Source organism: Palaemon carinicauda, chromosome 21 (assembly GCF_036898095.1).
Source record: "Palaemon carinicauda isolate YSFRI2023 chromosome 21, ASM3689809v2, whole genome shotgun sequence".
NCBI classification, from domain to species: domain Eukaryota; kingdom Metazoa; phylum Arthropoda; class Malacostraca; order Decapoda; family Palaemonidae; genus Palaemon; species Palaemon carinicauda.
The window spans coordinates 3,495,630-3,513,129 of NC_090745.1; the positions used below are offsets into that span (position 1 = coordinate 3,495,630).

The 17,500-nt window shown below is 36.9% G+C and overlaps 2 protein-coding genes across 2 annotated transcripts in view; one reads left to right on the forward strand and one right to left on the reverse strand.

The window, feature by feature from the left end:
* The window catches only part of LOC137615159 (transient receptor potential channel pyrexia-like), a 495,727-nt gene that overhangs the window by 187,404 nt on the left and 290,823 nt on the right, over positions 1-17,500 (reverse strand).
* Positions 222-17,500, forward strand: part of LOC137615152 (serine/threonine-protein phosphatase 6 regulatory ankyrin repeat subunit B-like) — a 27,995-nt gene continuing 10,716 nt past the window's right edge. Inside the window, exons 1-6 of the mRNA XM_068344786.1 lie at positions 222-372; positions 6,443-6,631; positions 10,418-13,009; positions 13,581-13,769; positions 14,137-14,304; positions 17,322-17,453. Coding sequence (XP_068200887.1) covers positions 6,530-6,631; positions 10,418-13,009; positions 13,581-13,769; positions 14,137-14,304; positions 17,322-17,453 — 3,183 coding nt within the window. The 5' untranslated portion in view covers positions 222-372; positions 6,443-6,529. The remainder of the gene's footprint in view (positions 373-6,442; positions 6,632-10,417; positions 13,010-13,580; positions 13,770-14,136; positions 14,305-17,321; positions 17,454-17,500) is intronic.

Below are 17,500 nucleotides of genomic sequence, written 5' to 3' on the forward strand. Positions count from 1 at the left end.
AGCAACGCATGCCGTTGCTTGTACAAATGGATAAACGAAACACCGAGCTATTGTTCTTCTTCATAGAAAGTGAAGGACTTCGGAGCAAAAGAGGACGGGGCTTCGTGACGAAAATCGTAAGATGGGGATTACTTTCTAAGCTTTGTCTTCTACAGAAAGGCAAAGCTGTATAGATTCAGTGTCTTCTCATCAGTGAGGATAATGGATCCGTGCGCTAGCTATAAGCCCTGACTTACGTTAAGAATAGAATACTGAAGAGAAAAATATTATCTTGCAGGGTATTTGTCTATCATTGCGTGAATTTCTTGAAAAATACATTCCTTGCGACTTGTTTAAACATCATTAATGTACTTTGTTGATGTTGAAGAAAACGTACGTATTGGAAATCTCTCTTCTTATTGATGTTGTGTGAAGTGTAAACATGATATATGTACTTTGTTGATGTTGAAGAAAATGTACGTATTGAAAAACTTTCTTCTTACTGATGTTGATATTTATCTGGAGATTTTATTCCTATAGTAGGCCAATCCAAAATGAAATAAGATAAGGCAAGCATTGTAGAATTGCTGTTGTTGTTGTTATTATTATTATCATTAGGTAAGCTACAACCCTAGATGGAAAAGCAGGATGCTCTAAGCCCAGTGGGCACCGACAGGGAAAATAGCCCAGTGAGGAAAGGAAATAAGAAAACAGATAGAATAGCATGCCTGGGGTGTTATTATTATTATAATTATCATTATTATTATTATTATTATTATTATTATTATTATTATTATTATTAGCTAAGATAAAACCCTGGTTGGAAAAGCATATAAGCCCTAGGGCTCCAACAGGGAAAATAGCCCAGTGAGGAGAGGAAATAAGGAAACAGATAGAATAGTGTCCCTAAGTGGTATTATTATTATTATTATTATTATTATTATTATTATTATTATTATTATTAGCTAAGCTAAAAAACCTGGTTGGAAAAGCATATAAGCCCGAGGGCTCCAACAGGGAAAATAGCCCAGTGAGGGAAGGAAATAAGGAAACAGAGTAGACTAGTGTGCCTGAGTGTACCCTCAAGCAAGAGAACTCTAAGTAGATTAAATCTCATGACACATCGACAAATATTATTTATCGTTATTAATGTTATCATTATCTTTATTAAATGGAGTAAAATACATCTATGGTAGAATCTTCATTTGAGTAAAAAATATTAAATAATTAGCAACGAATAAATAAAAATATCTTAATAAAATAATAACGTAAAAAATATAAACTAATTGAAAATATATTTCTTATTTAATTATGACCAAGTGTCTGGCTATGTATATATATATATATATATATATATAATAAATATTACACATTTAGACGTGTTTTTTTCATATTCAAATGAGCTAAATGCTATGTCAATGTCGTGCCAGTTTCCTGGACCAGGGTTCGATTCCCCGGCAGGGCCAGAAGCTATTGTCTTTGAGTTGGTTCCCCCTTAGGTCTCTGATCCATAGGTGTGAGAGAGAATCCTGACATCAAGGGTATATATATATATATATATATATAGATATAGATAGTAAGACTCATCGGCATTGCCAGACGTAAAACCAATCGGTCTCTCCTCGTCCCTCGGGTAGGGGGAGAGGGAGTAGCCATAACCCAGTGTGAGGATGTACCCCTAAAAGTTGGCCTACACTCGGAAGCCATAAGTTTCCATGAATTGCCGAAACTGCCGTGTTGTAGTTAGGAAAGGGGGAGAGGGTGGGAAGGGTTGAGAGAGAGAGAGAGAGAGAGAGAGAGAGAGGTATCATCACATAGTTGACTATAAACGTGAGAAACCCTACGTGCTAATCATTAATTCAATTGAATAGAAAGATTCTCTCTCTCTCTCTCTCTCCTCTCTCTCTCTCTCTCTCTTTGATGTAAAAATGACCCAGTACGTCTCTCTCTCTCTCTCTCTGACGTAAAAATGACCCGGTATGTCTCTCTCCTCTCTCTCTCTCTCTCTCTCTGGCGTAAAAATGACCCGGTATGTCTCTCTCTCTCTCTCTCTCTCTCTCTGGCGTAAAAATGACCGGTATGTCTCTCTCTCTCTCTCTCTCTCTCTCTCTCTCTCTTTGATGTAAAAATGACCCAGTACGTCTCTCTCTCTCTCTCTCTCTGACGTAAAAATGACCCGGTATGTCTCTCTCTCTCTCTCTCTCTCTCTCTGGCGTAAAAATGACCCGGTATGTCTCTCTCTCTCTCTCTCTCTCTCTCTCTCTCTCTTTGATGTAAAAATGACCAGTACGTCTCTCTCTCTCTCTCTGACGTAAAAATGGACCCGGTATGTCTCTCTCTCTCTCTCTCTCTCTCTGGCGTAAAAATGACCCCGGTATTTCTCTCTCTCTCTCTCTCTCTCTCTCTCTTCTCTTTGATGTAAAAAATGACCCAGTACGTCTCTCTCTCTCTCTCTCTGACGTAAAAATGACCCCGGTATGTCCTCTCTCCTCTCTCTCTCTCTCTCTCTCTCTCTCTGGCGTAAAAATGAACCGGTATGTCTCTCTCTCTCTCTCTCTCTCTCTCTCTCTGACGTAAAAATGACCCGGTATCTCTCTCTCTCCTCTCTCTCTCTCTCTCTCTCTCTCTCTTTGACGTAAAAAATGACCCAGTATGTTTTCTCTCTCTCTCTCTCTCTCTCTCTCACACACAAACACACAAGTACAGTCGGACACATGAATTCATGGCACACACCTCTCTCTGGGGAAAACGCACCTTGTCACACCCATACTTCACTTTTCTTATCAATAACAACAACAACAATAACAACAACAACAAACAACAACAACAACAACACAAAAACAACAACAAATACAGCCGTTTTTTAGTCCAGTGCAGGGTTTGGCTACTGTGGAGTGGTGATGGTGGGATATTCGGGTCTGATCGCTCACAGCAAACCAACCTAGTATGGGTGGAACTGACTAGTACAGCTTTGCTGATCATGGCGATACGCAAACCCTTTCACCACGTTAAGGTATCCCCACTAGGAGAGGGTTGTAAAATAACATAAAAATAAGGTGTGTGTACATACAGTATTATATATATTAATATATATATATATATGTATATATATAAATATATATATATATATATATATTAATATATTTATATATATACATATATATAAATATATATATATATATATATATATATATATTTCAAATAAGTCATATATATTAATACATTAAAGTCTGGATTCTCTTAACGACCCTCGGGATCAGAGCCCAAGGCGGAACCGCCCAAAGACTATGATATCGGACCGGCGGGGATTTGAACCCCTCGTCCAGGATATCTGTATGCCAGTGACCATACCACTCAGCCACGAAGAAAGATAAAAGTCAATGACAATTCTTCTATACATATACCTGTCAAATTCAGGTTTTCTGTACTTAGAATTGAAATCAACCCATCTTCACCATCGTAGCTAATTGGTAGGTTTGGGACTTGGCATTTATCGAATGAGTGGTATGGTCACTGGCATACAGATATCCTGGACGAGGGTTCAAATCCCCGCCGGTCCGATATCATAGTCTTTGGGGCGGTTCCGCCTTGGGCTCTGATCCCGAGGTCGTTAAGAGAATCCAAACTTTAATGTATTAATATATATGGCTTATTTGAAATATGAAAGATACACGTTTAAATGTGCAAAAAAAAAATTATCATATTATATATATATATTATATATATATTTATATATATATATATTTATACAGTATATATATGTATACATGTATATATATATATATATATATATAAATACAAAACTTACTCTACAGAGTTAACTACATTATCCTCCAGAGGAGTCTTCACAAAGATAGTGACTAAGGCAAGCGTTGTTCATTATCAACTGCAAGATAAGAATAAAATAATACAAGATATAATAAAAAATATAGATATAAAACTTTAAAGTTCCACTGATAAGATTAACATCATATGATGTTATGGAAAAATAACATCTATACGTTATGCTAGTGTAAGCGACCCGTCAAATATCTCCCTCTTTTCATAGCTATAACCACTCTCATCAGGGTATGGCTATTCCCTCTCCTCTCTACCCCGAGAGACGGGGAGAGATCTAGGGTTATACCTATGGCACTGCCGATGAGCGTGACCAGAAATATATATATATATATATATATGTATATATTTATATATATATAAATATATATATACTGTATAAATGAATATATATATATATACTGTCTAAACATATATATATATATATATATATACATATACATACATACTGTATAAATAAATATATATGCATATATATATATATATATACATATACAGTATATATATACACACAGACACACACACACACACATATATATATATATATATATATCCAGACACTTGCTCTCTATTATATAAGGGAGATTATTTTTTCTTTTATATTAGCTAATTCACTTAATTGAAATTAACTTTAATCTTTACACATTCATCATCATCATCATCATCTCCTCCTACGCCTATTGACGCAAAGGGCCTCGGTTAGATTTCGACAGTCGTCTCTATCTTGAGCTTTTAAAGCAATACTTCTCCACTCATCATCTCCCACTTCACGCTTCATAGTTATCAGCCATGTAGGCCCAGGGTCTTCCAGGGTCTTCCTGGACATTATAAAAATTGGTCTCTATATTCCATCACTTATGTAGGTAGTAGGGTTGGCTATGCACCAGCCACCCGTTGAGATACTACCGCTGGAGAGTTATAGGGTCATTTTAACTGGCCAGATAGTAATACATTGGATTCCTCCTCCGGTTACGACTCATTTTACTTTACCTACAGTATACATACACCGAATAGTCTGGCCTCCTCCTTTACACATTCTCCTCTGTCCTCATACACCTGACAAATCTTAGATTGACAAATAATTCTTCTTCACTCAAGTTCTACATCGGATCCTTCTCTCTGGTTACGGTTCACTTTCCCTTTGCCTAAACATACACCGAATAGTGTGGCATATTCTTTACAGATTCTCCTCTGTCCTCATACACCTGACAACACTGAGATTAACAAACAATTCTTCTTCACCCAAGATGTTAATTACTGCACTGTAATTGTTCAGTGGCTACTTTCCTCTTGGTAAGGGTAGAAGATACTCTTTAGCTATGGTAAGCAGCTCTTCGAGGAAGACACTTCAAAATCAAACCATTGTTTTCTAGTCTTGGGTAGTGACATGGCCACTGTACCATGGTCTTCCACAGTTTTGGGTTAGAGTTCTCTTGCTTGAGGGTGCACTCAGTCACACTATTCTATGTTTCCTTATTTCCTTTCCTCACTAGGCTATTTTCCCTGTTGGAGCCCTTTTGACGCATAGCATCGTGCTTTTCTAGCTAGGGTTGTAGCTTAGAAAGTAATAATAATAATAATAGTCTTGGGAAGTGCCCTAACCTCTGTACCAAGGTCTTCCACTGTCTTGGGTTAGAGTTCTCTTGCTTGAGGGGTGCACTCAGTCACACTATTCTATGTTTCCTTATTTCCTTTCCTCACTAGGCTATTTTCCCTGTTGGAGCCCTTTGACGCATAGCATCGTGCTTTTCTAGCTAGGGTTGTAGCTTAGAAAGTAATAATAATAATAATAGTCTTGGGAAGTGCCCTAACCTCTGTACCAAGGTCTTCCACTGTCTTGGGTTAGAGTTCTCTTGCTTGAGGGTACACTCAGTCACACTATTCTACCTGTGTCCTTATTTCCTTTCCTCACTGGGCTATTTTCCCCTGTTGGAGCCCTTTGACGTATAGCATCGTGCTTTTCTAGCTAGGGTTGTACCTTAGCTAGTAATAATAATCTACTGTTTTTTTTCATTTCTTCACCCCCTCATTTTGTTTTATTCCTCTGATGATATATAATATTATATATATATATTATAAATATTATTACTAGCCAAGCTATAACCCTAGTTGGAAAAGCAAGATGCTATAAGCCCAAAGGAAAAATAACCCAGTGAGGAAAGGAAATAAGGAAATAAATAAATTATGAGAATAAAGTAACAATATATTGTTCTAAAAACAGTAACAGCGTCAAAAGATATATCCTAGATAAACTATTAACATCGTCCAAAAACAGAGATGTCATATGTCATATATATATACAGATATATATATATATATATACACATATACATACACACACACCACACACACACATATATATATATATATATATATTTATATATATGTATATATATATATATATATGTATGTATATGTGTATATATTATATATATGTATATATATATATATATATATTAATTAAACCACACATTGAGACACTTTCAGTAAGACGTAACATCATTGCCTCTTTCCTTAAAATCTCTCGAGTTATTTCGATTACTTTCTTCCGTCTATCATTATTTATTCCTTTAGTTATTCCAATTATACAATTATCTTCTCTTTCATCCCCCAACCCCCTTTTCAGAGGATCGCTTGCTAGAAGCAGCTGACGTGGGCGACGTAACAACAGTGAGTTCTCTCTTATCATCCGGAGCCGATGTGAACCACCAGAATGGCTTCGGGGAGAGCGCCCTCATGTACTCCGCCTGGCAGGGCCATGAAGCAGGTCGTGGCCGCTCTTCTGCAGCACCCAGCGACGCATGTCAACCTCCAGGTGAGCGATCGTTTGTCGGTTTGTTGGTTCGTTGTCTTGTTTTGTTTATCTAATGAAGGAAACAACATACGCCTCCAGAAGGCTAGAATTAGCAGCTATATTATGTTTTACAACGCTTACAGAAGTCTAAAATTAATGCTAAGGACGTCCATTAGAGAGAGAGAGGAGAGAGAGAGAGAGAGAGGAGAGAGTCTAAAATTAATGCTAAGACGTCCATTATAGAGAGAGAGAGAGAAGAGAGAGAGAGAGAGTCCTAAAATAATGCTAAGACGTCCATTATCGAGAGAGAGAGAGAGAGAGAGAGAGAGAGAGAGAGAGAGAGAGGGGGGGGGTCTAAAATTAATGCTAAGACGTCCATTATCGAGAGAGAGAGAGAGAGAGAGAGAGAGAGAGAGAGAGTCTAAAATTACAACCAGATCTTTTTTAAGTTTAATGTACAATAACCTCTCTGTTCTTTATTCATTTTCTTATTAAGGTCTCTTCTGATAATAATAATAATAATAATGATAATAATATTCATCATCATTATTATCTCTTCCCACGCCTATTGACGCAAAGAGCTTAGGTTAGATTTCTTCAGTCGTCTCTATCTTGAGCTTTTAAATCAATTCTTCGCCATTCATTACCTCCTGCTCACGCTTCGTAGTCCTTAGCCATGTAGGTCTGGGGTCTTCCAACTCTTCTAGGGCCTTGTGGCTTGAGAAATCATTCGTGTATATATATATATATATATATGTGTGTGTGTGTGTGTGTGTGTGTGTGTGAGTGTCTGTGTGTATGAATTACTGCCCATGTAACACTGATACTCGGTAAACTCAAGACATCTGTTACATTCTCACGAATGATGATTAATTATTTCACTGTAGTGATTAATAGATAAGAACTGGGTCAAGTCTATCACATTCATGTGAATATATTCATGTGGTTGACCAAGGCCTATGTACTTATGCATGTAGGCCTATAAGTAACTTCGCAGATATATCAAAAGAGATATTTTAGTTGGTATATATAATCAGAAAATAGACAGTGGCTGAATTTTAGAGAGAGGAGAGAGAGAGAGAGAGAGAGAGAGAGAGAGAGAGGAGTTCACAAAAACGCACATGCAGTACTGAGAGAGAGAGAGAGAGAGAGAGAGGGAGAGAGAGAGAGGGTGTTCACATAAAATACACATACAGAACTGAGAGAGAGAGAGAGAGAGAGAGAGAGAGAAGGGTTCACATAAAACACATACAGTACTGAGAGAGAGAGAGAGAGAGAGAGAGAGAGAAGGGTTAACATAAAACACATACAGTACTGAGAGAGAGAGAGAGAGAGAGAGAGAGAGAGAGAGTTCACATAAAAACACATATACAGAACTGAGAGAGAGAGAGAGAGAGAGAGAGAGAGAGAGTTCACATAAAAACGCATATACAGAACTGAGAGAGAGAGAGAGAGAGAGAGAGAGAGAGTTCACATAAAAACGCATATACAGAACAGAGAGAGAGAGAGAGAGAGAGAGAGAGAGAGTTCACATAAAAAACGCATATACAGAACTGAGAGAGAGAGAGAGAGAGAGAGAGAGAGTTCACATAAAAACACATATACAGAACTGAGAGAGAGAGAGAGAGAGAGAGAGAGAGAGAGTTCACATAAAAACACATATACAGAACTGAGAGAGAGAGAGAGAGAGAGAGAGAGAGAGAGTTCACATAAAAAAACGCACATACATAACAGAGAGAGAGAGAGAGAGAGAGAGAGTTCACATAAAAATGCATATATACTGAGAGAGAGAGAGAGAGAGAGAGAGAGAGAGAGTTCACATAAAAATGCATATACAGAACTGAGAGAGAGAGAGAGAGAGAGAGAGAGAGAGAGTTCACATAAAAACGCATATACAGAACTGAGAGAGAGAGAGAGAGAGAGAGAGAGAGAGAGTTCACATAAAAAACGCACATACAGAACAGAGAGAGAGAGAGAGAGAAGAGAGAGAGAGAGAGAGAGAGATTCATATAAAAACGCATATAAATAACTGAAAGAGAGAGAGAGACAGAGAGAGAGAGATCACATAAAAACATATACAGAACTAAGAGAGAGAGAGAGAGAGAGAGAGAGAGAGAGAGTTCACATAAAAAACGCACATACAGAACTGACAGAGAGAGAGAGAGTTCACATAAAAAACGCACATACAGAACTGACAGAGAGAGAGAGAGAGAGAGAGAGAGAGAGAGAGTTCATATAAAAACGCATATAAATAACTGAAAGAGAGAGAGAGAGACAGAGAGAGAGAGAGAGATCACATAAAAACATATACAGAACTAATAGAGAGAGAGAGAGAGAGAGAGAGAGAGAGAGAGAGAGAGTTCACATAAAACACATACAGAACTGAGAGAGAGAGTTCACATAAAAAACACATATACAGAACTAATAGAGAGAGAGAGAGAGAGAGAGAGAGAGAGAGAAAGAGAGAGAGAGAGTATTAAGAAAGCGAATAAGGTTACTTTCATACATTTACAATGGTTGTCTTTGATATCACAAGCAATTTATTGTAAGTATTATTAACTTTCATTAAATCTTATAATTCTAACTTTCATTCACTTGGTATTACTTATAACTTTCATTTTCATCCACAAAATTACATTTGTTCGATTCTTCTTGCATATAATTTACTTTAAGCTTTTCAAAATGTTAATTTCATCCACTGAACATCATTTGAAATTTTAATCTCATCTAAAATATCCCTTAGATATTCTAATTCATTAGAACTAGAATACTAAGTGATATTTTAGATGAGATTAAAATATCCGGTATCCTACACGCTGAACATCAATTGATATTTTAATCTCATCTAAAATATTACTTAGATATTCTACACAAAACACCACTTGAAATTTTTATCTCATCTAAAATATCACTTAGATATTCTACCCAATTAATGTCATTTGAAATTTTAACCTCATCTAAAATATCCCTTATTTTACCCCATTAATGTTATTTGAAATTTTAATCTCATCTAAAATATCCCTTATTTTACCCCAATGAATGTCATTTGAAATTTTAACCTCATCTAAAATATCCCTTATTTTACCCCATTAATGTTATTTGAAATTTTAATCTCATCTAAAATATCCCTTATTTTACCCCATTAATGTTATTTGAAATTTTAATCTCATCTAAAATATCACTTAGATATTCTACCCAATTAATGTCATTTGAAATTTTAACCTCATCTAAAATATCCCTTATTTTACCCCATTAATGTTATTTGAAATTTTAATCTCATCTAAAATATCCCTTATTTTACCCCATTAATGTTATTTGAAATTTTAATCTCATCTAAAATATCACTTAAATATTCTACCCAATTAATGTCATTTGAAATTTTAATCTCATCTAAAATATCCCTTATTTTACCCAATTAATGTTATTTGAAATTTTAATCTCTTCTAAAATATCCCTTATTTTACCCAATGAATGTCATTTGAAATTTTAATCTCATCTAAAATATCCCTTATTTTACCCAATGAATGTCATTTGAAATTTTAATCTCATCTAAAATATCACTTAGATATTCTACACACTGAATATCATTTGAAATTCTAATCTCACCTAAAATATCACTTATTCTACCCAACGAATATCATTTGAAATTTTAGTCGCATCTAAAATATCCCTTAGATATTCTACACACTGAATATCATTTGAAATTATAATCTCATCTAAAATATCCCTTAGATATTCTACTTGTAATGAACAACACTAACTAATTTTACTATCAGCTGTATATCTACAATATCAATTACACTTCAGGATCACGATGGTTGGACTGCTCTGATGTGGGCAGCGAGAGGAGGACACGCTGGAGTTGTACGATTATTCATGGTTCATCCGGACACAGAACCCGACCTGGCCAACAGTGCCGGGGAAACCGCCCTGATGAAGGCCTGCGTCTATAAGCACGACGGGATCGTGAAACAGCTAGTGGGATCTTACAGAACGTCCGTGGACAAGGTCCATCCGGATGGGTCCACCGCTCTGCTCTGGGCTGCAGCCGGTGGCGCGGCTGGGAACGTCGAGGCTCTCCTAAACGAAGGGGCCAATATAAATGCCGTTGATCAAGATGGCATGGATGCTCTAATGTGGGCTGTAACGGTGGGACAGGCTGAGACCACGGAGCTCTTAGTGAAGCGAGGAGCCAATCTCGAACGCAAGGACAAAATTGGACGTTCTCCTCTTCTCATGGCAGCAGAGACAGGGCATGTTGAGGTGGCAAACATACTGTTGCAGCATGATAATACAGACGTTAATGTGTGCACAAAGGACAAGGTAACTCCTCTCATGCGGGCAGCTGAGCACGGCCATTCAGCCATCGTCAACATGCTCTGTAAATGCCACGATACAGACGTCAACATGCAAGATGCACAGGGCCGAACGGCGCTGGCCTTTGCTTCCAGGTCTGGACACGCAGACTGTACCTATATCCTCCTTCATCATCCGAGTACTGATCCAAATATAAGTGACCTTGATAAAAACACTCCTGCAATGATGGCAGCAACTAATGGCCATGAAGAAGTCATAAAGGCTTTGATGTCTCATAAAGATATAAATATCTCTAAAAAAAATAGATTAGGGTTCTCTGCTTTCATGCTGGCAGTTCGCAATGGTCAGAGAACTGTCGTTAAGCAGCTCATTGCTCATCCAGATGTCGATATAAATGAAACCGATGGCTATGGCATGACTGCTCTAGCTTGGTCGGCTAAGAATGGATCAACCCACGTCATGGAATTCTTACAACAATATGAGTCTTTGAATCCAAACATACCTGATTATGATGGCATGACACCTCTCATGTGGGCTGCCCGATACAACCAGCTGCTTGCAGTGAAAACACTCCTGAGAGATTCTCGTAGTGATATTGAAAACAAAGATAAAAATGGTTTCACAGCATTGACTTGGGCCTCTCACCAGAAAAACAAAGAAGTAGCACAGCTTCTGATGCGATATGGAGAGCTAGCTAGTGAAATTAGTGACGACACAGTAGATGACTCCTCATCAGATTCATCCTTTCACACTCCTTCTGCTATGTCACAACGCTACAGTCACCCTGTCAGTGATATGCAGGTCGATAACATAGGTGATGTAGTCAAATTACTGGAAAATGGACCATACGTCAGCTGGAGGCAAAAAACTGGTAAAACTTCGTTTGCTTGGTCAGTAGCAAGTGGACAGGCAGAAGTGGTCAAAGTCTTCTTATTAGTACCAGGTTTAGATGTTAATGAAAGGGATGAAAATGGGCACACACCACTCATGGCAGCTGCACGTAATGGACATGCTAATGTCATTGCCCTGCTTCTTTCACACGAAGATATTGTTCTCAACACTACGGAATGGAGGGGACGCACAGCCCTAATGATAGCAGCAGAATTTGGGCAGGTTAAAGCTTTAACAACTCTCATGAAATGCCCAGAAGTAAAAGTTAATCAAAAGGATAATGAGGGTCATGTTGCACTTTCACTAGCAGCAATTGCTGGTATGGTTGAAGTCACGGATACTTTGCTTAGGAATTCGAATGTAGATGTTAATATTAAAGCAACTGATGGATGCAGCCCCCTCTTGTTTGCTGTTCGCGCAGGCCATGATGGAGTGGCTGAGTTGCTGATAGACTGTAAAAGAACTGATATAAATCTAACAGACAACTCAGGAGAAACTGCTCTAATACTAGCTGCAGGTCACCACGGAAATACTAAAATTACTCAGAAGCTTCTCCAACACCCTCACATTGCTGTCAATCACCGATCTCCAGGTGGCCACACTGCTCTTATTCTTGCTTGTAAAAATGGGAATCTAGAATGTGTGAAACTTCTGATGGAGCACCCTTTCATTGATGTCAATCAGCAAGATAATGGGTCAAAGACAGCTCTTATGTATGCTTGTATGATGGGACATGAGGATATAGTGCGGCTTCTCTTTTCTCATCCGGATTTAAACCCAAATCTCACTTGTAAAGAGTGCAACTACTCAGCTCTGCTGTTAGCAGCCCGTAACAACAAAGGTGGTGTTGTGGCACTCCTTTGTGGAAGAAAAAATCTAATTGTAAATCACGCTGATGACTTCAGAACAACAGCTCTCATGTATTCAGTAAGACGGGCTTCGAGAGTGGCTGTGGAAGCTCTGCTCGAGCGCTTTGATATTGACATCAACATAGCAGACGTTGAAGGCAAGACCCCATTGATTCGTGCCTTGGCTGATGGAAACTATGATCTAGCTATGTTACTTCTTGCACGGCCAGACATTGATGTGAATGCTCACACGCTAGAAAAGAAGACAGCCCTTATGTATGCAGCTATGTACCCGGAAGGCCTACCTAGTCTTAAGCTTCTCCTGGCTTTTAAAGCTATTGAGGTAAAACTGAAGAGCAAAATAAGTTATTTCAATAGAAAGTCTGGTCTATAATGCAGAAGTATGTTTATATCAAAGTGTCTCCTTTCATTAAATAAAAAGAGGACAGCGCTTATAGGTACAATTGGCTTCATTAATTCTGTACACTTCACACGAGCTAAGGAGACGTCTGTCAGTTGTACATTTAATCAGGTAGCACTGTGTTTAGCAAAAGAGAAATTGTTGACAATACTGCCTGTAAAACAAAGTAATCAAACCTTGTAAACATGTGACCAAAATCCTTTTTATTAATCTTACAAAGTGCTGTACAGAAAAATATTATCAATTGCTTAGTAGCACTTCATAGAATTAATAATAATACTTTTGATCATATGTTCACAAGTTCAGAGACTTTTACAGGGAGGATTACCAACATTTTCTCTTTTGCTAAACAGCGTTACCTGCTACAATGTACAACTGTAGGACTTCAACTAAGCTTCCCATGAAGTGTACCAGAATTAATGAAGCCAGCTGTACAATTAACTCAAAGTTAAGGGTGTGATTTAATCTATTTTTTCTCTTTGCTCTACTCCAGTTGAATGCAAGCGACGAGATGATGTGCACAGCACTTTTGCACGCTTGCAAATCCGGTAACGTACACGCCGCTTTGGCATTGGTGGAGACACCTGGTGTCGATTTAGAGAAACGAGATGACCAAGGACTGACTGCTCTGATGTGGGCTGCCATGTTGGGATTCAGAATCATTATAAAAGCTCTTTTGCAGGTAGGTAAATATCAAGAATCGTGTAAAGTTTTCCCGTATTATAATTGGTTACTTATTAAGTAAAACAGCAGTACTGGTAAAAGAAAGCCCTTACGCTGATTATAAAAATATCTGGGATATTTGGACTATATATATATACTTACACAGATGTTTATTAAGCCATTGCTTTTGTACTGAATTTTAGTAGAAAATTTCTATCGCACCAAAAATTCTATTCTCCTACAACAGTAAAGATTAAATTTCCCTAAGCATCGCATCAATCCTTTCTACATACGACGGAGAGTTAAACGGCATAAATTGCACGTGCCCCATCAACAGCAATTCTCGATGGTGCCACAGTAGCAAATCTAATTTTCTTTTTAATCAGGTCAAAACACTGGACGTGAATGCCCTGACTTCAGACGGTCTCTCGGCCCTCGGTCTAGCCTGCGAATCGGGTCACGTGGATGTGGTCCAACAATTGACCTCTCACGAGACAATTGACATCAACGCAGGAGACGTAGCTGGGCGAACTGCCCTAGTGGCTGCGTTGGAGGTAATTATTATTATTATTATTATTATTATTATTAGTAGTAGTAGTAGTAGTAGTAGTAGTAGTAGTAGTAGTAATATAAATACTCTTATTACAAGCCAACTTACAAGCCTTGTTAAAAAAGAATGTTGCAAGCATTGGACCACAAGTATTATGATTTTATCTTTGTTATTGTCATTTGAATTGCAATTGTTATCAAGCCACCAGACACTCATTGAGATACTACCACTAGATAATGTTTGAGTCCTTTGAGTGACCCAGTAATACGGCATTGAATCCTCTATTTGGTTACAGCTCATTTCCCCTTTGCCTATATATACACTGAATAGTCTAACCTATTTTTAACATATTCTCCTATTGCCCCATACACTTGACAACACTAAAATAACCCAGAAATTCTTCTTCGCCTAAGGGGTTAACTACTGCACTGTAATTGTTCAGTGGCTACTTGGTAAGGGTAGAAGAGACTCTTTAGCTATGATAAGCACCTCTTCTAGGAGAAAGACGCTCCAAAATCAAACCAGTGTTCTCTAGGATACTGCCATAGCCTCTGCACTATGGACTTCCACTGTCTTAGGGTAAAATTATCTTTCTTGAGGTTAACAATAGTCCAGTTCAGTGGCTACTTTCCTTTTGGTAAGGGTAGAAGAGACTCTATACCTATAAGCCGCGCTTATAGGAGGACACTCCAAAATCAAACCATTGTTCTCTAGTCTTGGGTAGTGCTATAGCCTATGCACCACGGACTTCCACTGTCTTAGGGTAGAGTTCTCTTTCTTGAGGTTAACAACAGTCCAATTCAGTGGCTACTTTCCTCTTGCTAAGGGTAGAAGAGAATCTTTAGCTATGGTCAGCAGCTCTTCTAGGAGAAGGTCACTCCAAAACAAAACCACTGTTCTCTAGGATCGTGCTATATCCCTTGTACATTAGTCTAAATTCATATTCAAGGAAAATGAAAACCTAAATTTCTATTTTTCATTTAGAAAATTCTTAAACGAATTGAGAGGTCAAGATGACTATATCACAGACAATAAAAATAAATTAAGTAGGACATATCGAAGCCTTTGCTTCGCAATTCTTCTTTCATGCATTGTGTGTAAGCCTTCCGTTTCACAGTCCCCAAGTGCATTCTGTTCACTAATCTTTATATATATGTATGTATATATATATATATATATATATATAATATATATATATATATTGTATATGGTTATGTATATATATATATCTATATCTATATATATATATATATATATACATCACCATATACATTATATATATACATATATATATGTATATATATGTATATATATATGTATATATATATATATATATATATACTGTATATATATATACATATATATATACTGTATATATATACATATATATATATATATATATATATATAAGTATGTATATATATGTATATATATATAAATATAAATATATATATATACATATATACAGTACATATAGACTCCCCAAAAGCTCCACTCCTTATCTCGCAAGGATGGTGAGGTTGAAAACACTACAAAAACTACCGAACTTAAGCGTGTCTCGAACCCCTATCCAACATTTTTTTTAATGCATAACATATCAGTCAATCATCTCTACTGTCATCAGCAGCCATTGCCTGGCCCTCCTTAGCCCTATCTTGGGTGGAGAGGTTGCTTATGCACTGATCATATGTATATATGGTCAGTCTCTAGGGCATTGTCCTGCTCGATAGGGCAATGTCACTGTCCCTTGCCTCTGCCATTCATGAGCGGCTTTTAAACCTTTGAATTGAGTCATGCTATTTTTATAAACACTTCCGATTTATGGTTTTATAATTAAGTGTTATTAATACAGTTCGTGTAATGAATAAATTTAATAGAAATGCAATTAGACAGAAAATTATGATTTGATGGAATATAACATTTCTCTATTTCCATGTTTAATGACAAGTGAGACAATAATTTGCCTTTTCTGTCTCTCGGTATCTCTCTCTTTCCTTAATTTAAGTATAGCATTTGGAGGTCTCTCTCTCTCTCTCTCTCTCTCTCTCTCTCTGTATTATGTTAAGAACAATACTTAGTTTTCTTTCTCTCTTTATTTCTCTCTTCCTGTTTTAGTGGGTACCTCTCTCTCTCTCTCTCTCTCTCTCTCTCTCTCTGTATTATGTTAAGAACAATACTTAGTTTTCTTTCTCTTTATTTCTCTCTTCCTGTTTTAGTGGGTACCTCTCTCTCTCTCTCTCTCTCTCTCTCTCTCTCTATCTCTCTCTCTCCATGTATTATGTTAAAAACAATACTTAGTTTTCTTTCTCTCTTTATTTCTCTCTTCCTGTTTTAGTGGGTACCTCTCTCTCTCTCTCTCTCTCTCTCTCTCTCTCTCTCTCTCTCCAACACACGATCAAAGGATCCTCTCATTACTTATCTCATAATCTCTTATCTCACAAACATTGCTTCATGTGTTGTGAGGATAAGTAAATTTCATAAGAAAGCAGAGATTAGTTATACAGTGCAAAGGCTTTCTAGCTGTGTATTGGGCGATATGTATGTATATATGTATGTATGCTATGTATGTATGTATGTATATACACACATCATTATCATGAAACTAATGACGTCATAATCATAACTAATTCACAACCTTAAAGGTCGGTAATGCATTCTATACCTATAAATGCAGAACTACTGTTATTATTATTGTTATTATCATAATTATAATTATTATTATTATCATTATTATTATCATCAATATTATTATTATTATTATTATTATTATCAATATTGTTATTATTGTTATCATTATTATTACTATCATTATTATCATTATTAGTATTATTATTATAAATATAATTATAGATATTATCATTATTATTATTATTATTATTCTTATCATCATCAATATTATTGTTATCATTATTATTATTATTACTCTTATCATTATCATTATAATTATTATTATTATCATTATTATAATTATCATCATTACTATCACTATTATTATTATTATCATCATCACAACCATTCCAGAGAGCACAACACGAATGCGTCCGAGTGTTATTACAACACCCCGCCCATTCCCTCTCCAGGGCTGGAGTCCGCCCACCTTATCTGCCGCCCACCTTGAAAAAGATGGTTAATCTATACAGGAAAAATAGCCAGGTGAGATTTGAATCTATCTGAAGGTTTATATTCGCAATGGAGAGAGT